The 26845-nt window shown below is 41.7% G+C and overlaps 3 protein-coding genes across 8 annotated transcripts in view; all 3 read right to left on the bottom strand.

Annotated features, from left to right (window-relative positions):
* Nucleotides 1-5599: 5599 nt before the first annotated feature.
* Nucleotides 5600-15983, bottom strand: LOC109510573 (SUB1 regulator of transcription). 2 transcript variants are annotated; one of them, XM_019860965.1, is made up of 6 exons: nucleotides 15855-15954; nucleotides 13639-13699; nucleotides 12052-12121; nucleotides 10797-10916; nucleotides 9922-10030; nucleotides 5600-6507 (listed from the first exon to the last, which is right to left on the bottom strand). In XM_019860965.1, exons 3-6 carry the CDS (start codon nucleotides 12118-12120, stop codon nucleotides 6428-6430), a joined length of 378 nt encoding a protein of 125 aa, XP_019716524.1. In that variant the 5' UTR covers nucleotide 12121; nucleotides 13639-13699; nucleotides 15855-15954; the 3' UTR covers nucleotides 5600-6427. The 2 variants fall into 2 exon arrangements, with proteins under 2 accessions (XP_019716524.1, XP_019716522.1); XM_019860963.1 differs by lacking the exon at nucleotides 13639-13699 and having other exon boundaries at nucleotides 15855-15983.
* Nucleotides 15984-17192: 1209 nt separating this feature from the next.
* On the bottom strand, nucleotides 17193-20130 carry uqcc3 (ubiquinol-cytochrome c reductase complex assembly factor 3). 2 transcript variants are annotated; one of them, XM_019860966.1, is made up of 3 exons: nucleotides 19992-20130; nucleotides 19735-19900; nucleotides 17193-17487 (listed from the first exon to the last, which is right to left on the bottom strand). In XM_019860966.1, exons 2-3 carry the CDS (start codon nucleotides 19849-19851, stop codon nucleotides 17356-17358), a joined length of 249 nt encoding a protein of 82 aa, XP_019716525.1. In that variant the 5' UTR covers nucleotides 19852-19900; nucleotides 19992-20130; the 3' UTR covers nucleotides 17193-17355. The 2 variants fall into 2 exon arrangements, with proteins under 2 accessions (XP_019716525.1, XP_019716526.1); XM_019860967.1 differs by having other exon boundaries at nucleotides 20000-20130.
* Nucleotides 20131-24472: 4342 nt separating this feature from the next.
* The window catches only part of fkbp15b (FKBP prolyl isomerase family member 15b), a 30962-nt gene continuing 28589 nt past the window's right edge, over nucleotides 24473-26845 (bottom strand). For all 4 annotated transcript variants that reach the window (XM_019860956.1, XM_019860955.1, XM_019860957.1 and 1 more), the window contains 2 exons: nucleotides 25157-25250; nucleotides 24473-24921 (listed from right to left, as the gene is read on the bottom strand). In XM_019860956.1, coding sequence (XP_019716515.1) covers nucleotides 24832-24921; nucleotides 25157-25250 — 184 coding nt within the window. In that variant the 3' untranslated portion in view covers nucleotides 24473-24831. The remainder of the gene's footprint in view (nucleotides 24922-25156; nucleotides 25251-26845) is intronic.

The raw sequence follows: 26845 nt of genomic DNA, 5'->3' as shown, positions 1-26845 counted from the left end.
TATATATATATATATATATATATATATATATATTAATTCATTGGAGGCAAGCCCCAATGAATGCAGCTGATTTTTTAAATAAAAATTTTAAAAAATCAGCTGCGGTGTTGTTTTCAAAGTGATGTATAATGGTGAGTAAAAACAGCTTTTCTGGTGTGGGACGGCATCTCCTTCGCTGGAAAAACAAGGCGTAGTTTCATTGAAGGCAGTCTTAGTGCGGAGATTTCACAATGAGATTCTTCAAGCAATGGCAATCACATTGCACTTGTCACGGTTCGGTTTCTGGTCTGACCAGCAGGTGGCATGTGCGGTCTTCTGTGCATACCTGCTGCCAATCCAGTCATTAGGGGACTATGTATTTAAGGACTCTGCTTCAGTTCACCTATGTCGGAGTATTGTTTATGCTTTGCTGCTTCCTTGCACATAGACCCTTTTGCTGTCGATCTTGTCGTTGTTTCGCTTAGAATTCTCGGTACTATTGATATTGTAAGTATGGTTTTTATTTTTTGATTCGGCTTTTGCTTGCGTGTATGTTGATACATTTGTTTTTCGTTTGTATTTCTCGGTTCTTGTTTTCACCCCTTGCCTTTTGTGCAAGCGCTTTTCGTTAATTGCTTTTTGTACTCCCTGGTCCGTTTGGACCAGCGTTTTATGTTACTCCTTTATCGGTGCGATTTTTGTATATTAAAACATTTTTGCTACGGAGAGCTTGTTGGTGTCTACACTTTTTGGGATTCCAAACTTAATTCGGCTTGTCCGAATTGTGACATAATACTCCGACCATAATGGATCCCGTAGACATTAACAAGATTCTGACCGCCTTGACCAGCCAAGGACAATTGGTGGGCCAGCAGGAACAAGCGCTTGCGGAACTCCAGGAAGTGGTCTCCCTGCTGGCTCATCGGCTCGAGAATTTGTGTTCCCCGGTGGAACAATCGAGCAACCGAGGAACACCTTCCTCGGGAACTCCTAAAACGACCACCGAAGTACCATCCACCCCGATTGTGGACCGGGAACCTGATCTCCCACACCCACCACGTTATGGGGGCGAACCGGGGCTGTGTGGACAATTTCTACACCAATGCTCACTGGTGTTCGACCAACAACCATACACCTATGTTCAGGACAAAACCAAAGTGGCATTTATAATGAGCTTGTTGACTGGTCAGGCGGCCTCATGGGCGGTGGAAGTAAGCAAAGATCAACCCGGGCTTCGGTCTTCCTTCCCTGATTTTGTGTCAGCGTTCCGTCGTGTGTTCCACCATCCTGTCATGGGAAGAGAGGCCGAAGGACGGCTATTGGCTATTCGGCAAGGGAAGCAATCCGTTGCCGAATACTCAATTTCGTTTCGTATCTTGGCCACCCAGAGTGGTTATGATGACCGCGCTCTCTGTGGTTTGTTTCGTCGCAGTTTAAATTCTTCTTTGAAGGATGAACTGGCTCCCCGCGATGAGAGCACAACCTTGGAGGAACTCATTAATCTGGCCCTCGTATTGGATAACCGCATGCGAGAACGAGAACGGGAACGCGGAGACGAACAGGATTGGGTCAGTTTCCAGTCCCGTCGTGCTGGTGGTCAGCCCGCTTCCCACGAGCTCCTGCGGCTGTCCGGAGCAGAGCATCACCCCGGGACTGTCGATGCAGAGGGGGAGCCCATGCAGCTGGTAGGAGGACATGTGGGGCCGGAGGAAAGACGGCGCCGGATTCGGGACCAGGCCTGTTTTTACTGCGGTCAACAGGGACATCGAGTCCCCGACTGTTCTTTGACCCCGACCCGCCTTGCTACCCGCACCGACAAACGTGAGTTTGCACCCAGCAATGAATCACGGGAGCCGAGAAGGGAGGAGTCCAGGTCGGGACTCCCCAAGAGACTGGAGCTGGACGGCACTATTTATGGTCCGTCACGGGCTTTTCCCATTCGGGCTCTGGTGGACTCTGGGGCGGATGATTGTTTTATAGACCCCAAGATGGCTAACGAACTGGGTTGTCCGGTGGAGGAGTTAAATGACGTTAAGAGGGTTCACGATCTAGATGGGCGACTCCTGGCGGAGGTGAAACAGGTCACCGGCCTTTTAAAGCTACGAATATCCGGCAATCACATTGAATATAGAAAGTTTTATCTTATGCCGTCCTGATCCGTACCGTTAATCTTGGGGTTGCCATGGTTAAGATCCCATAATCCTGTCATCACTTGGGAACGTCCCGCAATTGAGAACTGGAGTCCGTTCTGTTATGCCCACTGTCTGCAGTCGGCGGCGGGTAGTAGAGGGCCGAAACGTAACGATCCACCTGAGTCCATTTGTTTGGATAAGGTTCCGGGTATCTACCATGATTTGTGTCAAGTATTTAGTAAAGACCGCGCTCAGTCCTTGCCGCCGCACCGGCCGTACGATTGCGCCATTGAGTTGCTCGCGAACGCCAGTCTACCGAGTTCACGCCTTTATCAGGTTTCCTACGCGGAACAAGAAGCGTTAAGGGAGTACATAGACAGCTCTCTCTCGGCGGGCCTTATTAGGCCATCTATATCCCCTTTGGGGGCTGGGTTCTTCTTCATTGAGAAGAAAGACAAATCGTTACGACCTTGTGTCGACTATCGGGGGCTCAATGAGATCACCATCAAAAAATAATATCCACTTCCGTTGTTAGATTCGGCGTTCGCCCCCCTCCAATCTGCCACTATCTTTTCCAAACTAGATCTACGCAGTGCTTACCATCTGATCCGCATTCGGGAGGGGGACGAATGGAAGACAGCATTCAAGACCCCTTTGGGGCATTTTGAGTATTTGGTCATGCCTTTTGGACTAACTAACGCACCCGCCGTGTTCCAGAGTCTCATTAATGACGTGTTAAGAGATTTTCTGAACGTGTTTTGTTTTGTTTACTTCGACAACATATTGATTTTTTTCTCGGACACTTCAAGAGCACCAACACCACGTCAGACTCGTCCTGCAGTGTCTCTTAGAGAACCGACTATTCGTCAAAGCCGAGAAGTGCGAGTTTCATGTCGAGTCTATTTCTTTCCTCGGTTTCGTTATAGAAAAGGGTCAGCTGAGAGCTGACTTCGCCAAGATTAAGGCAGTAGTACAGTGGCCTACACCCACCACTAGAAAACAGCTGCAACGTTTCTTGGGTTTCGCTAACTTCTATTGCCGGTTCATCAGAAATTACAGCCAGAGGGCCCTTCCTTTAACCCGGTTAACCTCAGTTAAGGTTCCCTTTAAGTGGGACTCAGACGCCGACAATGCGTTTTCGGAATTAAAGAAGGCCTTCACTAACCCTCCGGTTTTGCAACATCCGAACTCAGATCATCCTTTTGTTGTAGAGGTAGACGCTTCGGATACAGGAGTGGGGGCAGTATTGTCGCAGCGATACCCAGTCGACCAAAGACTCCACCCTTGCGCCTTCTTCTCTCGTCGTCTCAGTCCAGCCGAAGCCAACTACGACGTGGGAAACCGTGAACTTCTAGCAGTCGTTTTGGCTCTGCAAGAATGGCGACATTGGCTCCCGGGGGAGGGAGAGGCCTTCCCCGGAGAGGAGCAGCGAACCTCGGAGCATCCTCCCTGACCACTGCATCTTGGGGGCACTGAGGTGGGAGATAGAGCGGAGGATCCAGGAGGCCCAAGACAGTACCCAAGTCCCGGCTGGCTGTCCCGCAGGGAAGCTTTTTGTACCCCCACCTCTGCGCCGCTCGGAGGTGTTGCAGTGGGGGCACTCGTCTAAGGTGGCTTGCCATCCTGGGGTGAACCGGACCTTTCAGCTCATCTCTCAGCGGTTTTGGTGGCAGGAGCTGCGGAAGGATCTTCGGGATTTTGTCAAGGGCTGCTCCACCTGCGCCTGCAGTAAGGCTTCTCACCAGCCTCCGGCGGGGTTACTTCAACCCCTACCAGTTCCACCTCGACCCTGGTCCCACATATCCATGGACTTTGTCACTGGCCTTCCTCCTTCCCAAGGAAAGACTGTCATACTCGCCATTGTGGACCGCTTCTCAAAGTCCGCTCACTTTGTTCCGTTGTCCAAGTTGCCCTCTGCCCTGGAGACCGCGGACCTCCTCATCAGCCATGTCTTCCGTCTCCATGGGATCCCGGTGGACATTGTGTCTGACCGGGGTCCCCAATTTGTTTCGAGAGTGTGGAAGTGGTTCTGTCGTGCCATGGGAGCCACAGCCAGTCTGTCGTCGGGTTACCATCCGCAGTCCAATGGACAGACTGAACGCATGAACCAGGACCTGGAGGCGGCTCTGCGGTGCGTGTGTCTTCACCGTCCCTCATCATGGTCTGTTCACCTGCCTTGGGTGGAATACGCCCATAACACCCTCGTCTCGTCTGCCACGGGTCAATCTCCTTTTATGGCTGCCTATGGCTATCAGCCACCGCTTTTTCCTTCTGAGGAAGGGCAGGTGGAGGTACCGTCTGTGCAGCTTCATCTTCGGCGGGCTCATCGCATGTGGAGGGAGACCAGGGCAGCGTTGTCTCGCACCGCCTCCAGGAACCGGACTATTGCAGATCGTCGTCGTCGCCCGGCACCAGCCTACCAGGTGGGCCAGGAGGTGTGGCTGTCGACGAGGGATTTGCGGCTGGCTGGCACCTCGGGCAAGTTGGGTCCTCGCTTCACGGGACCGTTCGCAGTGGAGTCGGTCGTCAGCCCCGTCTCCGTCAAGCTCCGCTTGCCGCCCACCATGAAGGTTCACCCCGTTTTCCACGTTTCCCTGCTCAAACCGGTGGCTACTAGTCCCCTGGCTCCTCCCCCCACCTCGCCTCCTCCTCCGCGGATTATCGATGGGGACCTGGTGTACACGGTGCGGGAAATTTTGGACTCTCGGCGCAGGGGTGAGGGGTTCCAGTATTTGGTCGACTGGGAGGGCTACGGCAGTGGGTCCCCCGCTCCTGGATGTTGGATCCGTCCCTGCTCCGTACTTTCCATGCTGCGCACCCTTCGAAGCCGGGTGGTCCGCCAGGATATAAAGTCAAAGTCATGTTGTCACGGTTCGGTTTCTGGTCTGACCAGCAGGTGGCATGTGCGGTCTTCTGTGCACACCTGCTGCCATTCCAGTCATTAGGGGACTATGTATTTAAGGACTCTGCTTCAGTTCACCTGTGTCGGAGTATTGTTTATGCTTTGCTGCTTCCTTGCTCATAGACCCTTTTGCTGTCGATCTTGTCGTTGTTTCGCTTAGAATTCTCGGTACTATTGATATTGTAAGTATGGTTTTTATTTTTTGATTCGGCTTTTGCTTGCGTGTATGTTGATACATTTGTTTTTCGTTTTATATTTCTCGGTTCTTGTTTTCACCCCTTGCCTTTTGTGCAAGCGCTTTTCGTGAATTGTTTTTTGTACTCCCTGGTCCGTTTGGACCAGCGTTTTATGTTACTACTTTATACTTTTTTGTATATTAAAACATTTTTGCTACGGAGACCTTGTTGGTGTCTACACTTTTTGGGATTCCAAACTTAATTCGGCTTGTCCGAATCGTGACAGCACTCCAGTCTGGGACCAAACGCTTTCCTCTCTAAGATGACAACGCTCACCCCCATTCAGTCTCGCTCCTCGTCACATCGGGCTGTTCCTTGCAAACATGTCACAGTTTAAAATGGTAATCAAGAGGCCTTCCAATTGTATATTTATTCTGAAGACACAGAACAACAACACAGAACTAACCTTACAAACACAAATGTCTTTTTTTTCCCTGTTTATATCTGACATGGACTCATCGGCTTGTGTATCTCTATAATGCTGTATTTGCTACAGCAGAGAAGCTCTGCCTTCCAGCAAGAAGGTTCTGAATTTGTATGTGTTCAATACCTTACGGTGACAGGAATACATGTGTGGGAATAGGTTCTTTCCGGGCAATCTGGTTTCTCATTCTTATCACCTCAAGATGTAATGTACTTTAGATATGGCTGTCCAAATGATAATGGGTAGTAGTGCACTGTCATTTATGGCCTGACACTATATGTTCATTCAAATTCACCAATGAAAAATTCTCTAAATTTTGTTTTCAATTTAATAGCTTGGAGGGATTTGACCCGATGAGCTCAATCATCAGATATATACAGTATCAATCATCACTCTTAATTTAAAGAGTAGTTAAAAAGTTTTGCTTCCTGTGACAGTCATACTATGAACATAAATTCACATATTAGCAAAACTTGAATTCCAATCACCTGTCTTAGTTTTACTACGAACTGTAATGTGCCACACTATGATGAGTAACTGCCATTTACCGTCATCATCACTACTACACAGTTCAAAAGGTACACAGCTCTATAAGCTCAGCATGGAAAAAAACAACAACATAAAAAACAAACAATGCCACAGCACTAACACTAAACTGTGACAAATGAAATATTTTATCAAAGTCAGTTACAAAAGAATAGCAGGCTTTTTACAAAATGAATTAGCCAACATTTTCAAAGGTTCCAAGGATTGCTTATATACTCTTAATGGCGTCATCGATTTCTGAAATCTGGTCCTTCAGTTGGTTCCACTGCTCTGGATTCAGGGAGATGCCTGTAAGATTTGAGAGAGAGAGAGAGAGAGAGAGAGAGAGAGAGAGAGAGAGAGAGCAAAAAAACTATTTAAATATGTGATGCCAGTATGATTTAAAATAAACACACAAAAAACTAACTTCCACAAGAACGTTGCCTATATTACATGTAATTGCAGAAGCATACTCTCATACTGAAAATTGTAGAGACCAGACACAGAATCAAGCTCCTCCCACGGCCATCTCAATCCCCAGACCTCAACCCCATTGAAAACCTGTGAAGTGAGCTATTGAGGGCGCAGAGGAGAGGACTCATGTTGCTGGATGATGGAGAGCGATTGCAAAAAGAGGACTGTTCGAAGGTCCCTCTTTCTGTATTCTCCCATCTTCCATCCAATTTCTAATCTGCTTATCCCCACGAGGGCCACGGGTGTACTGGAGCCTATTCCAGTTGTCTTCAGGCAGTAGGCAGGGGACACCCTGAACTGGTTGCCAGCCAATCGCATGGCACACAAAGACACACATTCACAATCACATCTAGAGACAATTTAGAGCAGTGTTTTTCAAACCGTGGCGCGAGATATTGTCAGGTGTGCCGTGGGAAATTATACAATATGTGTAATGTAATGTGGTCGATCGCCTGGAAGAATAATCATGTAGTACTCTTCCATACCAGTAGGGAGCAGCAACAGCTAGGAAATTGCCTTCTGCTTTGAGACAAGCGAAGTTTCCGACGCGAGGCAATACAATAAAAGGGATCTTTCATTGAGATTTCCGTTTACTGGGGATACAACGGCACCAATGTGCCCTCTAAGCTGAGCAACTGCGCACTGGTCGCACACTCTCAGCCCACAAGAAAACCTATCCAGCGCAGTGATCGCACTGCAAATGAATCAGATATATAACTTGTTTTTCTGTATCAATTTGCTGTGTAATTCAGTGAGTGACAGCTGTCCAGCCAATCACACGATAAGATGCAATGACGCTATGCAGCCAATCACAGCATTGACAGTACTTGCGCCTCTTCTCTGCTCCATAACAATAACAGTGCGGCGGCGATAAGTGACGCTAATGCTAATCCTTTATCATGGTGAAAGGACCGGGCAGTGAACATATGTCGACTCTCCAAACCAAAATAAGAATGAACTGTGGGTCTTTTAAGTTGAAACGGCTGTCACAGTATGTGCAAATAGAAGAACAAGCAGTGAAACTGGGTGAGATATTTTCTTTTTCGAGTGAGAAAGATCTGCTCTGCAAAACATGCCGCAAAGCTTAAGCTGGAAGCAAATTTTCCGATGGAAAAATACGGACAAAATGGAAGCTGGACTACCTCAAGTGACACATTCAGAACAAAAGTCCTTTGAATTATATAAAGACTCAAGATGGGAAAAGGGATTGGTACAATATTGCGGGAGAGCGCAAACGACCGGGAGAAGAAGAACCGGCTGTCACACAGAAAAAAATCCGAACCTGAGCAAGTTAAAGTTCTAATTGACTATATTTTACTTGCCATTAAAACGAATGCACCAAATATTGGATTGATGTTGATTTGATTCCTATTCAATGTGTTACAATATAGCGTTAATTTTCAATGTTAAGAAAACACTTATAGTAACAATATAACAATTGTTAAAAGAAGCTTTTTTCACATTTTCAGGTAGTGGTGTGCCGTGGGATTTTTTCAATGAAAGAAATGTGCCTTGGCTCGAAAAGATTGAAAAACACTGATTTAGAGTGTTCCGTTTATCTAACATGCATTTTTTTTTTTTTTTGGGATGGGGTCTCTGAGAAGAACACATCTTAACCAGGTGTTCCAATAATTATGGAGGGCAGTGTATCTAATTTCGTTGGAGAAAGGTTGGCAGGTTTGGGGTTTACTTGGGACGTAATTTTAAGTGTTAAGAAAGCTTCTGCTGTAGGTTTTGAGTCGTAAAGCATCTGCATTGTGAAGTATCTTGTGTTAGGTTTGCTTCGTTTTGTCTGAATCTGAGCAGTGAGGATTCAACATGGTCCCAATTGGGTACTTTGGACACAAAGTCTGACCAACACCATTCATGTGCCATGTTTTTACACAACTTTACTAGAGCACTCAGTTTTTTTGCGTAGGAGTCTACCCCTCTAACCCTTTGCAGACCACATCACAGATATTGAATGGGATTTACTTGCTGTGTCATATCGCTTATGCGTTTGGTAAATGACTCGGTGAGGGTTTTCTGAGTGTGTAGTGCAGCCTGCTTATTTTGGCTTCACGGCAGTCGTGCTTGGAGTCGCCAAGCTTTACGTATCCCTCACTGCCCTTCGCCATGACGGTTTTTCAGCACTGCTTCCAAAAAGAGTATTTTGACTGACGTGTTTTTGTCAACCCAAACCATTGACTGGCTCGGGACGTGCGCCCACGTCTTGCTATTAAATCATTCCATAGAACGGCGTGGCATATTTCCTCCATGTGAAACCATGTTGTGTTTTGCTTGACAATGAGTCATGTGACTGAACCCTGTCCACTGACTTGGCGAACTTTGCTATCCATGCACCTGTTTCACTGTTCTCTATTCAAGACAGTATGAATGCTGGACTATGTAAAATTGCACATGGTTTTTAAAGCTTGCGATAATATCAAAGGTGATTTCTATCGCCCACCCTCGTGTGAAGTCTCCAGCAGGATAAGGATAAGCGTTTCAGATAATGGGTGGATGTTTGCAGAGATGAATTCCAGGCATTGTAGCTATAATTCATGTACTAATCTTGTGAGGACAATGAAGGTGCCACAGCATCATTTACACAAGATATCGGTCACAATCATCAAGCTTTCCAAAGTATAACTTCTCCAGGAAATTTAAAAAAACAAACAAACCAAAAACATCAGCTTGCTTGAGTTCCCAGACACTGCTGTGTTGAGGTTGTATTCTACCTTCTATTGATTGCCATCATTCACAGCTGCCCACTCACATTTAGGGCTGCAGCCATCGGCTATTTCGGCTGTCCTACTGAAAATTCTATCCATCTGCCATGACAATCCTCCAAAATTTTGTATCGGTGGAGTAAATCAACAACAAGTAAATTAACAAGTAACAGGGTAAGAAGTCAAGGTTGAGTCTTGAAATCATTTGAGGTCAATGTTGAAATTGCAGGTTTGAAATAAAACTGATGTGTTTGCTACTCAATTTTGTGCTCACTAATAACCTTGTCAGTTGGGCCTCATCCTAAGCCTTTTCCATGTCACAGCTTTATAATAATAATAATAATAACAATAATAATACATTTTATTTATGAGCGCCTTTCAAAACACCCAAGGACACTTTACAATCAGGAACAAGAACAATAAAACCACAGTGTAGGTGAGCAGCGGCAGCCAGACGTTTTGATATCAATGAAGCAGAAAAGTGTCGTACTGAACCAGACAAGACAATTTAATGGCAAGTATGCTCTCATGGGTTTACCTTTCTTCCCAGGCTTTATATCACCGTCTGGATTCATCCAGTACTCTCTGATGTCGATCAGAACTTTACCTTTGAAGTCCCGGACGGAGACATATCTCATCCTTCCAATCTGTTAAAAAAATAAAAATAAATAAAAAGCTGTCGACTTGAGTTTTGACTTATACTCAGGTTTATAGCACCTTGAACAATCCACAGTCTAATCAGGCTGAAAACACGAAGGAGCGGTCATGAAACATTCTTTGAAAGAGAGAAAATCGAATAATTTTATTGATCGACGTTGTTTGTGCAATGACACTTTGTTGGAGTGGAGTTAGTCAAGGCTTTGGATGGAACACTTCTGCTCAAATTAATGACTGGCAACCATTTAGGCTGCAAAGTTAAAACAAATAAATAAATCAACAATCTTTTTTTTAATACACTAAAAAGACACAGTGTCTCTAAGTCCCACACATTGAACATTTGCATTGGAATGTACAACAATAAAATAAATAGAAAATAGAAATAAAAACGACTCTTCCAAAAAAGCACATCAACAAATCTTAACACAACACATACAACCACATCTTATGTAGTGGCAGAATTAAGGAAGTACTGTATGTTCACAGCTCATCACTGTAATTGTTGACTGTGTATTATTTTCTTGAAATAAATTTGAGTAAACAGAAATTTCTCTCTTATATGCCGGGCATTGTGTAGTGTCAGACAGAAAAATCAAATGTTCTTCCATTGTACGAGTGTTTCCAACTCTTGCCATTCATCCAACAGAAATCATCATGGCTAAAAAAGGGTTTTATGAGCAAACTAATTTTTTGGTCCCCTCTGTACTTTTTGTATCCTTTGTGGATGCAATGTCTGCAGCTGCTGAATGCACTTACTTGGAACATGTTGTCGCCAGTGTTACTGCTGCCTTTGGAAGACCCGCCAGGTTTAACACTCTCTCCTGTCTTTGGCTTCTTAGCCGGTTTCTCTGGTGCACTTGACTTCTTTCTCTTCGCCTAAAAAAGTAATGTGTTCTCAAATGGTCATACTTTAATATACAGTAAATATTCCCATCTACGGACTTCTTTCAAACGGAAAATCCTTCAGCAGGACTAAAAACCTATGCATTAAAATTCTGACTATGATATTATATTACCGATCGATACATAACAACAGAAGTTCCAGTACCCGGAACCCGGAAGCCATACGGAAGCCCGCAGCGGCGCAAACACAAGCAAGTCCCGCTCGATACTACGGAATTACTCTGTTCGCACCGCTATTTATTCTACTAAATGGCGACATGTAAGTAACTCTATTAGCTTGCGTTTTACTGGAATAGTGAACGATTTTTTTATTTCGTTCACAGCTCCAAGTTTCTTGAACGCAACATGCTCTGCCATTGGCTACTACCGAGCATCATCCTGTCCTCCCATTGGCCAAGAGGCACCTCAATATCTATTTGTGTAGAAAGCTAGATTTGTGGAAGATAGAGTGGAATGCATCCGAATTGCTGCTCAGAGTAAATTGCTTGTGGCTGACGGACAGTCGGGTAAATGAACGTTTCCTGGAATGGTTTACCTGTTATCATGCTAATTAGAGAGAAGGAGAGTTCCATCGCGCCAAATATGGGCATCGAGGACTTAAAAGAGTTCTGTGGTTGGCTTTAAAAGTTCATTGCATGACATCAGCTGAGCAACGCTGTCTTGGGTGGCGATCGAGGGGAGGTCGAGTTAGAGACAGTGAGTGAGTGGAAAGAAAAGCCACCAGGTCTGTTACTCGTCTCATTTTAGAGCAAATAGTCCTAAGTTTGTTATACTATATTTTGTTCATATAGCTGTACAGTATACTGCAGCTTTTGTGTTATAAACTGTGTTTGGAGCAGATATTTTTTGCATTTCATTGCTTATGTTGTTACACATGCATTTTGTTCACATACTTGCATGTTCATAAAGGATATGCACCGTAGTCGGTTCCCACAAAAAATTCTGTTATAAGGAAGGATTGGACAGTGCACATATGATTCCGTACTAGAGAATACTTACTGTACATACATACATTGGGGAATTATTTTTAGGGTATACAGGGGATTATATTGACAAGAAACTGCCACCAAACATTCCCAAATGGCAAGTGTAACTCAAAAAAACAAACCTTTGTTTCAACATCACTATCAGAGTCGCTTCCAGATGTGGAGGAGAGCAGTTCCTTTGGTTTTGGCATTCTGTCGAGAAAGGGATGAATATTCAAAATTTAAGACTGATGCTTGAACCTTCAGCTAGCATGCATCTTTCGTGAATACATGTAAACGGGACTTAGACGACAATTAAGGTGCATTACATTAACAACAACTTTAATTCAACAAAAGCAAAGAGAGTTAAAACAGATTCTCTTGCATAAAAATTATCAACGTAGTCGAGAAGTCAGACAAAGAGTGATTCAACTTTGGCTTCATTCCAAGTTTCATACACCACAGACTAAGTCTTGAAGAAAAACATGATTTGGTCATCATGGAGGATGAACAGAGGCAGGTTTTTGGTTCACCGAGTTTGAGACTTTATACGAGGCATGCCCAAGTGTCGATCGCAGTCGGTTAGTAGCTCACGGACTGGTCCCAAGTGGAGGCAGAAATGTGAGGAGGGAGAGGAAAAAAAGATTTGTGTGCCTATGTGCATCTTCTTATTATTATATATTTTTGTTTTCGTGTAGACTGCATTCCAGGCATCCTATCAGTTTCACTTTCACGGCAGCATAAAAATCACAATATACAGGAAACCCACACATACTGACAAGTACCTCCTCTTGACGTCAGAACATCCCACAGCACACAAACTCTCCGTGGTCAGAACACTGTCCAGCCGTAATAACATCAGAACAGACAGAAAGAAGAAAACTACATACAACACGCTCTTACAATCTGACAATACCCCAAATGGGCCATCAGCAAAGGAAAACAACAAGCCAGACAAAACCAACACCAGAAAAAAAGCAAGAAAAACGAAACCCAAACAAGTAACCAACAGTGAAAACAACAACTAAATATCACTTCCATATGTCAGAAGAATTACAGAACCCACTCAACGCATCATGAGAAAACATCCCATGAAAATCATGCAACAAAACTTACATTGGAGAAACTGGACCAATATTCAGCAACCGCAAAAAAGAACATCAAACAGAATGTGAAAAAGAAACATCAGGACGTTGTACCAGAACACAAAAACAAAAAGCAGAACAAGAAACTAAGAAATCAGCCATAACAGACCACTGCAGAAGAAATAATCACATCTTGGACTGGGAGAAAGAGAAAGTCATCAAATCAGAAACCAATTAATTCAAAAGACCGATCAAGGAGGCAATCGAAATAAGGAGGCGTAGAGATGGCACCATCAACAATGATGAGGGGGGCTTACATGCTCCCACACACCTGGGACACGCTGCTTCAATGGCGTTAAGGGGTTGAATCGCAGCCTTGACCAAGGAGCCTTATTTTGAAGATTTCTACACCCGGTCAGCTGTTTTTAAGACTCATCACAAGGAAGCAGTAACATCTCCGATGAAGGCTGAAGTGACAGCCGAAACTGTCAGCCCAATAAGAGTTTTTCCTCTTCACTTACAAAAAAAAAAAAGAAAAAAAAAGAAACCTGAAACCTAATTCAACTAATAAGAAGACAAGATGAACGTCATACCGCTATTCATATTGTATATAAATGATATTTGCTGTGTCTCAAAACTACTTACAAGTGTCTTATTTGCCAATGACACTCCTGCTCTGGAGAAATTCTGAAACAGCTTCTGACTACTGTGGAAAGTGTATTGAACATGTTAAAAAATTGGTCTTACACAAATTATCCCCCCCCCCAAAAAAAACAAAAACAAAAGGAAAGTTAATTGTTATTGGCACTAGACCAACTAAACATCAAGTCAAAATCATGGTAAATTCAATTGAAATAGAAAAACTGTATGAAAATAGAATCCTTGGAGATATAATTGATGGAAAATTATGCCGGAAGACAAATGTAGATAACCTAAAAATGAAAATGCAATTGTAATAAACTATTCCTGAACAAAATGAACTCGTGCTCCCTGGCATTCTATTGGGAACCACGCGTCTTGCAGATTCCACTGACTTTAACATATTGTTCTTATAGACTATCATTTGATAAGGTTACACGCTTTATACCTGGAGTTTGGCTCAGGCCAACATGATCCTTCAAGCACCACGTTGAGACAAAAAATAAAGAAATAAAAATACACAAACTCAGCCGTAACCCTGCTACGCTTTTTCAGCCAATAAACTCTCTCACTTTCCAGACCAGGGAAATAGTTTCCCACCTATTACTACACATATTAGATAGTGCATATGGAGTGGCGCCTTAACTTAAGAATGACCTGATATTATGAGAGATGAGGTTTTCTCTTTTTGGGGGATACAAAGCCACCTAAGGTCTGGGTTTTGTTAAGAACCTCCCGATGCGATTTTGATTCCTTACAATTGCAATTCAATATGATTTGGATTTGTTTCGTTTTTGATATGCTTCAAGATTGATTCAGTATGAGATTTATTTTCATACCCATAAGAGTATGTGGTACGTCACTTCAAATGTTCGAGAAACTGAAAATAAAAATTTGCACAGTAATAACCTGTGATTCATCTTTTGCACTCCTCTCAGAAAAATGTCCTTTGGCTTCTTAAAAAGTGCCTGTTCCATGTCTATTTTTAGATATGATGTACAGTGGAATCTAATCTGTCGCCTCGTTATTAATGTGATAATTTTCATGCAGCATTTCCATATTTAAAACAGGTACGACGGGATAACTCATTTTTGACTGCCCAAAGTGTTAATAGCTAGCTGGAATATTTATACCAACCTATCCAGACGACATCCAATGTATACAATGCCAAAATCTGGAATGCCTAACCTTGAATGGGGGAGACACAGGGACGCTACCAGTAGCCTTCGATCGTGTGGTAATCTCTGGTAGCCAAACAAACAGGAAAATGGGGGTCGCACTGCAGAAATGGCTTTTATGGCACATAGTCGTTCCCTATGCCTATCACGACTCAAAATGCTTCTCTTTGCTCTTGTCCTGAAACAGCTTCGCGTAGGCACGCAGTCACAGGCAACTCCATTGTGACAATGGCGAAAGTTTCCTACATTTTTGACTTTAGAATGTCATAACTTTCTTAATGTACAACATTTAAATCCTGTTTTGTTCTTTTGTTCCAACTCTTTCCACTGACATTGGTCTATGATGGGGGAAAAAATGATTTAAATTTTGTTGTCAAGTCTCTGTATTTTATTCAATTGTCGCACTGTATGCCATTTTATTGTACTCATTTTTACACATGCAGTTGTCCTTCATCCTCAGCGGTGACTGATGATAACAGAGTATTGTCTGGATAAGACAAGCTTCTCTTCTACAACACCAGGAAATCCGGTCTGGCAGTGCCAACAACGTTTCCCAATAAATGTTTAGTTACATTTTGATTTGCCACCATTTTAGAAAGACAGTCTATCGAGCTAAGCAAGAAATGTTGGTTTGGTCCAAATAGCTGGGCAACGTTTTGCGTTATGGGTGTGAAATTAAAATTGAACGGCCGCACATGAATATTATTTCGTTCCCGTGTGTGCATTCATTAATGCATTTTTTTTTTAAAACACACTCACCATATTGTAAACAGAGCACTGAGGAGATATACCTACTTAGTGAATTAACCATGATGACTCTATCGATATAAAACATTATAAATAATTTTACCTTGTGGGTCAATTTCTAATCATGCATTCGCCACCATGTGCAGGCCTAGCCCCGATTGATGCCATACCCCTACCTCGCAAATTTCTATGAATATAAAATACGAACCATATATCTAACTTACTTCCAGATATGAAATCAGGAATGTTGAAAAAACATAATAATCTAACGTAGGTTTTCAAGAAGGGAATGCTTACGTGACTTCGTAGCTGATTGGTTCTTATGTGCAATGTTTCGTCTCCAGCGAAGTTGGTTCCGCTTCAAATTCTTCTTCTCCTTCAAATTCTTCTTCTTCAAACGATGGTTCTTCCTCGTGTACTGGGTAAATTATCTTACTGGTTCGTTACCGCCACTGATGGAGCTGGAGTACATTACAGGACTTTGTAACGCACGTTAAAGTGGGTACATCACATTATGCCGCTCAATAAATACTTTATATCCATTTTGTGTCAACAACTACCACATTAATCTATGTCTTATGCGAAGAAGCCTGCCACTTGCATTCATATTTCCCCAGGTGGTTGGTTGGAGGAGTCTCGTATTTAAACAACTATGGAGGGATATAAGTGACAAAACTCCGACAAATAAATTTAAATTGATCGTGAATTAATGCTATGATTTCATCCATCCATTTTCTGGTCTGCTCATCTTCACCAGGAATGCGGGATTTATTCAATAATTTTTCCAATATATATAACATTTTTTTTTTGTGTTTCAATGCGTATTTAAGTATTTAATTGTTTCATTATTTGTTTTTCTGGTTCCCTGCGTATGATGTAAATTTATCTCGTCATTCTCTCCCCTCAAACCGAAATGGGCGGGACGTTCACTGAAAAGGTCACAAACTATTGTGTTAGCCTGCCTTCTTTCTTTCTTTTTTCAAAGCCATGGATTAACATGAAATACACAGTCGAGTGTTTCATGTGCCTTTTGAGTGTCTTCCAAGCTCCAAACCAAACAGCAATGTCACTCGCTGGTAAAGGAGTCCAATTGGGCCTTGTTCCATGTTCTCATTGTTGAGCTGTTTGTGCCTGTTGTTGGCGGTATCTTCTGAACAGTTTTTGACAGTGGGAGAGAGGAAACGAGCTGAACCGGATCTTGTGGGCCTACGGGGCATTTCAAGACAGCAAATGGGTAGCTGTAGGCCAAGTGACTTGGACTGTTGCGAAGACAAAAATGAATCAATAAATATTTTGTATTTAGTGGTTTAGTGTAGTCACAGGTCAATAATTTATATTTAGTTTTTTCTTTTTTTGAAGGGGGGTGGGGGGGCAATGGCAATACTGTATGTCCTCCCAACTTCTGAAATGATGACTCCTCCCCTGGTCCACGTTGTACCCCGCCTCCCGTGCCTGCCTCCCGCTTACCCACAGCCCGAACTCGCAGTACTGAAAATAGATGGTGGTGGAGGTCCAAATTATCAAACCTAACTGATGATTGATTTCAGTGATCTAAACAGACAAGAGAATAGCATGCAAAAAGCTCCCCAGAAAAACAAAAACTGACACGTTCAATTAACTGAAATTCTACATGCATAATTTGAACCACAGTGTATGTATTAACTGATCACACATTTTCTTATAGTTTTAATGTATTCGTGAAATACTCCATACTTAACAGTGGTATAACAATCAAATGTCTATTTTCTCTGGCTGCAGAGTTCAGCAATATGACAACAGATCACAAAATGGGTCACGCCTATTTTGCAGATCTTCCCAATCCTCTTGCAAGATTTTCATTGGTTTCCGCAGCCTCCTTGAGTGTCTGCATTACTAGAGCATTTCGTTTCCTTGTCTCTTCCATTCTCATTGGGTTTGACTCGGGCAGATTCTGGGGGTCAGTAGGCACAAAAATACAATCAGTGATTCGCAGGGAAAAAAGAATTAGTATTATTTCTATGACACATGGGAAGTATTTTAAATTGTTGAAAAAAAGCATGTCTCCATTAAGATGATTCAAGAACAAGCTCAGAGCAACTCTGAGCAAGGATGAAACTAAAACGTTCACATCTTTATTTATGTATTTATGTAAAGCTTTCACACTGTGAGGAGGCAGGCCAAATGTTTGCATACTGTCACTTTTGTGCTTGTACAACTTTACACTCACCGTATTCTGTATGTTACACATACGTACAACACATTTGACAATAAAGTTGTATTCAATTCAATTAATTTTAAATTTGCAAATCTGAGAGGAGAAGGAGAAAGTCTAACTACTCAGAGGAACAATACTGACTTTTAACATTCGCCACTTCGCAAGCATCCTAATATATATTATATTACATTCACAAATTAGATTTGGATGTCATCAGAAATGCAATCACTTATCTAACCATGAACATGAACCTGCAAGATTTCATCTGTACTATGTTCTTACGCGCATCCTGTTTAGGCAGTCATTCAGACGTAAATGGAAGAGACAAAACTAGTCACACTGATGAGCAATTTAAGGTCTTCAATCAACCAAACATGCCTTTATTTCTATGGGACATATGCAAGGAAAACGGAATAACAGGGGAAAAAACACACACACAAGAACAATAGGAGACTCTCCAAACACCACAAACCATAATTTGAACCCAGAACTATTTGACAGTAAGACAGACATGCTTACCAAGTGGACCTCAATCATTACACCCCCTCCCCCGCCCCTTTGTCTAAATGGAAAGAACTATTTAAATTCGTTAGCATCACACAGTGGATTACATATTTTGACCGTTTTCATCTTTTGGACATTTTATTCTTTGCTCAAGACTACTGCTAATGCTCTTAAACGAGTCTCCAGTTCACGCACCACCCTAATGAGGACAAGCAGTATGGAAAATTGACGGATGGGCCTGGTCAGTATGTCTTCAATTGATGATCTGTTTCTACACTTCAAGGAAGAGTTTTAAAACATATTTATAGGAACTGTTTTGCCAACTCAGAATAATATTTATGATGTCATTGATAGGACGCTGGTGTGGTGGTCTTCTCACCAAATTAATCCAAGTATGTGTTTATGAACATTGCTTAGTGCACTGCAACAGTCACACAGAAACATAATAAAAGACTTCTGTTCCAACAATTGAGCACACACAAAAATAGTTGAAAAAATTAAATTGAAGACTAACGATTTAAAAAAAATTTGAGGGGCTATATCCCAAACCTCAAATATTCACCAAACATGATGTGAACCTGGAAGTCTGTGTCTGATCAAGTAATTCGACTTTCTTACTTTTTAAGAGACAGTATCCAAATTAGAAGGAGATTGCGGAGTCTCAGTGCCGGAACCAGCAGGCTCAAAAACAGTTTCTTCCACCAGGCGGTCAGGAGACTCAACTCCCTCCCTCCTCTGCCCGCACTCCCCGCCCTCTGCCTCTGCGGGACCCCTGCCTCCTGTCATAGACTATGACCCTCCCCTCATCATCCGACATCTGCGTATTGCACAATGCACTACCTCACTTTACCCACAATAGCCATTGTTTATGTTGTTTATATTGTCTATACTGTTTATACTGTTCAGATTACATATTGTCTTTTTATACAGCGTAGCTGCTATCTTGTCTTAGCTGTGTGTGTTTAATGCACAGCATGTTTGCACTGAGGATTGAGAGGAAGAAATTTCATCTATGCTGCATGTCATACATAAAGCATATTTGACAATAAAGATGACCTTGACCTTGAGACTTGATCAAAGTCACATTCAGTATTTGTTAGTTATTATATGTTAGGTATTTCGAAGAAAAAAAATACAACTATTCGAAACAATGTGAAAATATGTTCTGATAGTGTAAAGAATTATTATTACTTGTAAAAACAAATGCAGATAACGTGTTATAAAACGTCAATGTTATTCCAAAACACTAGGTGGCACTGCAGTTTAGAACTATGACGATACGCTCGTGATATCTGAAACTAAAAGAAAAACACATCCGAGCCTTCAGATGCTAGATATACACAGACTGTTGGCTTGACTGAACATTTAGTCTCGGTAGTATGCGACATGGAACCTAGACGCGAAACAACAAATATCAATACGAACAACCTCCGGCTTTTCTCGGTACGCCAAATGGCATACATGACATCGTGCAGTCACCTTGAGCATTTCTTTTCGCTTCTCTTCTCCCGGAGCAATGAGCGCCCACATCCCATAGCCGAGCCCCAACACTGCAATCATGCCCGTCGTGCCCACGATGGTTCTCATGCCACTCATTGTGGAGACACTGAGGGGTCCAGCTAGATTGAGATCGTTGCCAATATTGCTGAAAATCGGACCAACATTTGAATGTATGATCCCGTCCGTAGCTTCCCTGTCCGCAACCTCGTTTGGAAATAAATGGTTACGTGTTGTACCTTCCTACAAGAGTTGCAGTAGCTGTGGTACGGCAACTCAACTGGATCAAACCTGGATCACTATACTATCCAGTGACTGCCGTATGCGGCATTCGGAGGAGGCAACTTTCCGACTTCCGACTAGGAACTGAGGAGGTGCGAGTTTTGCGGACTCCGACTCCAATGAGACGTCACTCGACAATTGCGACAGCATGTCGACAGACGGTGAATGGCAAAATCCAATTTACGAGATCATAAATACACATTAAGCTTTATTATTGCATTCATTTAGTTTTTCGAAATAATAAATCACGTAACACAACGTGATTTGTACCGACTGCGATCTCCCTTCAGTTATTTGGTGAAATGAATTAATTGTTTAGAACATAAACAGTCCTTTACTTTTAAAATTAATGAAATTATGAAGAACGATTGCTGAAGGTGAAAATGTGTTGTGATGAGCCAAAACAACAAACAATTTATCGGAGTCTGTCATATTTGTTGTTTACATTCACCTCGAACGCTTTGAGGTCGAACTGGGACAATCAGAGTGGGATGTTTCCGATTTCTTACTTTATTCCAATGCAGCATTATTTGCACCGAAGCTCAGGCAATAGACATGTACACAACGACACCGCATCAAGCGTGTTAGCCTATTGCCACGATACGTCAGCGTCTCTCCGCCATATAGCATGTGGCAGGTCTGCACGCTATCTAATCCAAGTACATCAACTTCATAAAGCAACAAATTACAAAGTGCGCAAAGTCGATACCACCCTCTCATCCATTCATATACACACTAACAGTAACTGTATGTTGACAAACAAATGGGCACAAAAACTGCATATAATCTAAAAATCGTGTAACATAAGATGATTTAGAAAAATGCTTACTCCTTTTAATCACAGGGGCCTTTCATGGCGAGTTTCTCCTAGTGGTAGGTCGCCGATCAAAACATCTGCATTACCAATGTTGGATGGAGACTAGCGCCATCAAGTTGATGCAATAGTTTCTCCTCTTTTGTTGTGTACGTCATCGTAACGCAAGCAATGCGCCACACAGAAATAAGGAGCAGCTCGTTGGAGGCACGCATTGAAAAACAAAACAAAAAACCCCACACACTCCACCTGTGGCTTTTTTTTTTTAAGGCCTTGGAAATTGCTTCCACTTTATTATACTTTCGACATTTTTTCCCCAGAAAAAGCAAAGTGCGCTGAACGGGGAAATGTTTTTTGTATTGGATCCCCTGAAAGATATAGTACTAATCTCAGAAGTGTCCACATTTTACCTCCTTAAGTATATCTATTTCTTCTGTAAATTTATTTCTGTACTTGCATATTTTGTGACTTTATTAGTACAGGTAGTGGTGATCTGCATTATTAACGTCCCTTCACAGCTACACTTCTGACACTGCCCACCCCCCAGTTTATTTTATTTCAAATAGCATTGCAGATTGTTAAAATTTATTTTTAGTATTTACCACGGGCCGCTAAAAAGTGGATCACAGGCCACAAATGGCTCACGGGCGTTGTTTGAACACCACTGTATTATATGGTTCTCTGACCTGTCTTGTCAATAAATAAAGAGCTAAAAATCAGTTTTCTTCATAGTGCATCAATTGTTGGCAATCTTTTCGACACAAGTAATTGACTGTCACTGTGCCACCTTGGGAACGCGAAGCAGGAATCATCATTGTCGCTCACTTTAATAGGACTCCGTAAGCTTAACTCTCTGTAGTTAACCCGCAACTTAGCCGTGTAAACTGGTCCTGAACAATGAGTGATGATAATCTTGAACAACTTATTTAAAAATATATATATAGAAAGAGAAAAGAAGTGTAATGAAGGGGCTATTTTTTATATACCGGTAGTTGTTTTTGAAGAGAACATGGAAAAAATTTATTTATTTTTTCTTTTAATGAAAAACAATTCATACATTAGCAATGTATATTGAAAAAGTAGTATAGTATTTCCTATTTTATTAATTAATGTCCAAATTGTATCCTGACTTTTAACTATTAAATCATTAAAAAAGGAAATATCACCAAAACACTTACTGGCCATGAAAATAACTGATATTTAGCAATTTGATGATGCATCAACCTTAAATATTGAAACTATCAGCGATAATGGCTCTGTATTACTTGGTAAGGGATCAATACCAAAATATGCATTATTGCACACCACAAGTTTCTCCCATGGGTTTATGTGGATTTTCACCAGGGTTATATGGCTTTCTCTCATATTCTAAAATCATGCCTGCTCTTTCCATTGCATAGGTGGTTGTGGCCCTATTTTTTATTTTTTTGGGGGGGGGGGGTCCACCCCAAATGTCTTGAGCAACTTTTATTCTTTTATTACTGTGTGTAAAAATCAAGCCGACCAAGTCCATATACAAGTCCTCACACTCAGATTCAGTGATTTGTACACTCATATGAACTAAATTGTTGGTACCCCTGTGTTAATGAAATAAAAACCCTGCAGTGGTCACAGAAATTAGTTGAATTTGACAAAAGAAACAATAATAACCAAGGACAATCAAACATTCAGCAGAATTATTAAAAAAAAACTCATGACAGACAAAACACTGTAATTGGAGCAACAAATGAGTGAAAATAATTTGATCATAAGGGACATGTTCAACCAAGGCCTGTCCTCTAATTAACACTACCGGTGTCTGCAAACTTGTAATCAATCAATCAGTATACTTACTTAAAGGGAGACAAGTAAGATACTATGTAGCTTGGTGACATGGTGTTTGTGGCTGAATTGCATATCGCTCTATCGTCAGTATTTTAAGATCCACATGACTGTAGCCAACTTCCCAGGATGTGGGTGCAGGAGGAAAAGTAATGACAAACATGCCTCAGCAAAGTATTTACATGTGAACGCTTAGTTTTTCATTTTGAATACATTTGCACAAAAAAGACAGTTTTTTCATGTTGTCATTAAGTGTGTGTAGAATTTTGAGGACACCACTTTCCATTTTGGAAAAAAGCGGTAGAATGAACAAAAGTGGAAATATTTTCGAGATGCACTGTACGTTAAAACGATGAAGTGAAATATTTGGGTCTATGAGTGACATTTCTTCTCTTAAAGCAAGGACTCCGAAATCTTGTGTCCATGTGATGATTCTATTTTTCTTTTTGAATCATCTTACTAAAATTAGTAAAATGTTTTATTTGACATTGATAAACTGAGTTGACATGTTTAAAAACTATTCAGTGCTTGTTAAAAATACCACCAAATAAGCAATACACATCATTAAATAATACAGCTAAGAAGAAAAACTCAAAGATAGGTTTACAAAACAAGCAACCCGTGTAAACCATGTGTAAATTTATTAAACATTTAAAACTTAACAAATGTTTGAGATCTTTATTGAGTAGGTTGAATTCATCCATCCATGTTAGCAAAATTGTGTAAAAGTATACTCTTAACATTTTCTCATGGTAAATGTTAAAAATGACCAATGCTATTTTTTTGAAATGTTAGACAACAGGAAAACCACTGACTCCAAAACCTATTGTGCTGTAGTAAAAGTAGATACAAACAGTCTACATCCAACTGTTCAAATGTCAGGTTTTTGTGCTTTAAAAAAGGAGATTTAGATGCATCCTCTCAAAACCTTTTCCACCATTAAAGGTAAGCTATAGCCCATGCAACTCAACATTTTTTTTCATGATTGCATACTGAACTTTTCAGACGGGGTGTAAAAATAACTGAAATAATGAGGTTGAACAATTGTGCACACCCTCTTGGGATGTGGCATTGTTCAGAATTAACCAGTCACAATCAAACCCACGTTAATTGGGAAGTAGCACACACCTGCTCCCATTGAGAGTGCCTCTGATTCACCCCAAATAAATTTGACTGTCTAAGGCCCTGCTGCCACCATCATGCCTCACTGCAGATATGGCGTTCTTTTGGTGATGATCAGAGTTGTTGGTGCCACCAAACACACCGTTTGGAATTATGGCTACAATGTTCAACATTGGTGTCAATAGCCGTAACAATTCTCCCAAACACATGTGGGGGAAAATGTGTCATGTTCAATGAAACCAAGGTTCAGATCTTTGGCCATTATTCCAAAAGCTTTTGCCACAAACATAACTGATCGTTGCCAAGAAAAAAAAACAAAAAAAACATCGCTTCAGTGAAGCATGGTGGTGGTAGCAGTATGCTTTGGGGCTGTTTGTCTTCCGCTGGAATTGGAATCTGAGACAAGGTGGAAGGAATTATGAACAATTCAGAGTAGGAGTCAGTGGTGGCAACAAAATCTCCTAACTTCTGCTAGGCAGCAAAATATGTCAGGAAAAGCCTACTAGAACCGTTGAACTATGTTTGGGGTGAATCGGAGGCACTTTAAATGGTGGCACATGTCTAAGGACCTCCATTTAACATGACTATGAATGTGATAGTCCGGTTGAGAACATAACCACATCATGGCCATAAGAGGATTTGCATGCTTGTACAACCGCATTATTTGTTCTTTTTTTTTCCCTCACCCTCTTGGAGAGGTACACGTTATGTCACATTAATGGGGGAATCATTTTTGAAAATCTCCTCCTCTTTTTTTGGATCACAAAAACATTTGAACAGCTTTTGAACTGGGATGCGTATGCACTTTGTATTTCCACAGTATCTTAAACAGATTCCACAAAAACGAATCAAGTTGTTCAGAATCTTATGTTTTGTGTTTGTTTGTTTGTTTTATAAGCTAAAAACAGATCTTAATATTTTGGTCAACTTTCCAGTGTGCTGGGTCTGCCACAGTCAATATTATTATAAATCAGACTAACATCATTAGCAGAGTCAGATCAGAGACCCTTGATCTGCTTAATTTGAGTTTTTACTGCATTTTAACTCAGCCAGTCAGCGTCATTATCATCATCATCATCATCATTGTTATCACCTAACAGTGGAGCTGGTGGCGGATGTCCCTTCAAGCTCTGAAAAACAAAACAATTACAATCATTAAGCAACCAAAAATGCAAAAACAATCACTATTAAAATCAATATAGAGTGCAAAACTGTTTCACACTGTATGTCAATCTACAGTATGTTGGATTCAGCTTGACATCCGTCATTCATGATAACAAAAAAATAGTTACGGTACAACTGCATCATAGAAGAAGAAGAAAAAAAAAACTAAATTAATGAGTGAATTCTGTAGCTCATGCTCACCACCTCTTCCTCCTCTTCTTCCAAAGTGGATTGGTGACTGGCTCTGCTCTTGAAAATCGTCTCTCCATTTTCCATCGGTGATTCCCCAGTCAGACTGAGACAACAGAAACATGGAGCCAGAATAACATAATCACAATCATAAATAACTTTACACAGTACCTTTAAAAACATGTTTCCAAAATGCTTTGACAGAAACAGAAAGCATATATTAAACAAAATAATCACAAGGAGAGAGAGAGCGAGAGAGAGAGCGAGAGAGAGAGCGAGAGAGAGAGAGAGAGAGAGAGAGACCACATCCCAATCACATTCCATGAAGTGAGTTTTAAGAAGTGATTTTCAAAGCTGTGACTGATTTGGCACACTATATCTTAACTCCTCGGGCAGGTCATTCAAAAGTTGAGTTGCCCTGATGGAGAATGCAGTATCGCCTGGTAGCTTTAAACCAAAACTTTGGAACAGCCAGAAGCCTGCACCCGAGGATCTGAAGCTGCAAAGCTGGCTCTTAAATTGTTCATAGTTCATTGACTTTGGCCGAGAGCCAGAATAATATATGCTTTAAAAGTTCGCAGTGAAATCTTAAAATCAATTCTAAAACCAATTGAAGGCCAAAGCAATGATTAAAATTAAGGTGATGTGAGGCTGTCTCTTTGACTCAGAGAGAAGTATATTACAGTCATGTAGCCTGCGGAGAATATTGATGAATTTTTCAAGGACTGGATAAAAAATTTCTGATATGATTTGTGCCAGGGTGCGAATGCGGATTGCGCATGATTGGACAATACTGTATTGTTGATGGGAGTTGTTAAGGTGAAATTCAAAGCACGTTTTGGGCTGTGTGAGATATTATGTAAAAGTACCATGGCAAAAATTTTATGTTATGAGAGAAATTTGGCATGCTGAAGAGAATGATTTCAGATTTGGAGTTATTGGCCCAATCTCAATTTCAACACTTCCACCCTCGTGTCCTGAATTGCGCATTCCCGTGGAGGCTATGAGTGTTAAGGGTGTCCCAATTCTCCAAAATGCTTTGTTGCCCCAATCCCTTTTGCGCCTTTGTTGCACACTTCAGCTGAGTCCGCATCTATGGTCCCTCAGCCAATGCATATTACCTACAATTCATTGCGGATTTGACCATAATAGCCATAAACTGGTGACGTTCGGTGTAATTCCTGTGCCTGAGCCGAAAATGTCATTTCAAGTGTTTCAAATGTGTATATAGGGGTGTTCACACGGCACACATTTGCTCTGGCGCTGCACCGATGTATTTTGTTGCGATCTATTTTACACCGGAGCAAATTTTGTGGAGCATTCACACGTACAAAGCCCCTGAGCGTATTGGCACCGGCGCAGCGTCGGTGCAGCTCCACTTGCATTCACACGGCAGTTTCTGCAGCGGAGTAAAACGACAGAAAACAAATGAGCTGTCCTGTTGGTTCTTTTTAAAACGTATACACAACTCAAGCAACTACTGTACAGACACGTCCCTCTCCTTCTCGGTCTCGGCGCCTTCTGCTCGAAAGTGACCGTCCCCGAAAACGTAAATCAACGATGACTTCAATGACACTCAGAAAAGCAAAAATGTAATGCGCCTAACAGAAAAATCAAGAGAGGAAATCACAAAATAAATTCTGTGGGGCGCGAGGGGTTGCGAATACACAACAAAGGAACAAATGACACAAACAAATCAGA

Source organism: Hippocampus comes, unplaced genomic scaffold, assembly GCF_001891065.2.
Source record: "Hippocampus comes isolate QL1 unplaced genomic scaffold, H_comes_QL1_v1.1 scaffold130, whole genome shotgun sequence".
In the NCBI taxonomy this organism is placed as follows: Eukaryota; Metazoa; Chordata; class Actinopteri; order Syngnathiformes; family Syngnathidae; genus Hippocampus; species Hippocampus comes.
The sequence above is the reverse complement of the archived record's forward strand: the minus strand, read 5'-3'. Positions and strand labels throughout refer to the sequence as shown.

Excerpts from the sequence above, each read along its gene's own strand:
- LOC109510573 (XM_019860963.1), bottom strand. The coding sequence starts at position 12,120 with ATGCCAAAACCAAAGGAACTGCTCTCCTCCACATCTGGAAGCGACTCT. Across the intron at positions 10,917-12,051 it reads ATAGTGATGTTGAAACAAAG|GCGAAGAGAAAGAAGTCAAG; the intron begins GTTTGTTTTTTT and ends TTACTTTTTTAG. Across the intron at positions 10,031-10,796 it reads CTGGCGACAACATGTTCCAA|ATTGGAAGGATGAGATATGT; the intron begins GTAAGTGCATTC and ends TTTTTTTAACAG.
- uqcc3 (XM_019860966.1), bottom strand. The coding sequence starts at position 19,851 with ATGAGTGGCATGAGAACCATCGTGGGCACGACGGGCATGATTGCAGTG. Across the intron at positions 17,488-19,734 it reads AGCGAAAAGAAATGCTCAAG|AATCTGCCCGAGTCAAACCC; the intron begins GTGACTGCACGA and ends ACTGACCCCCAG.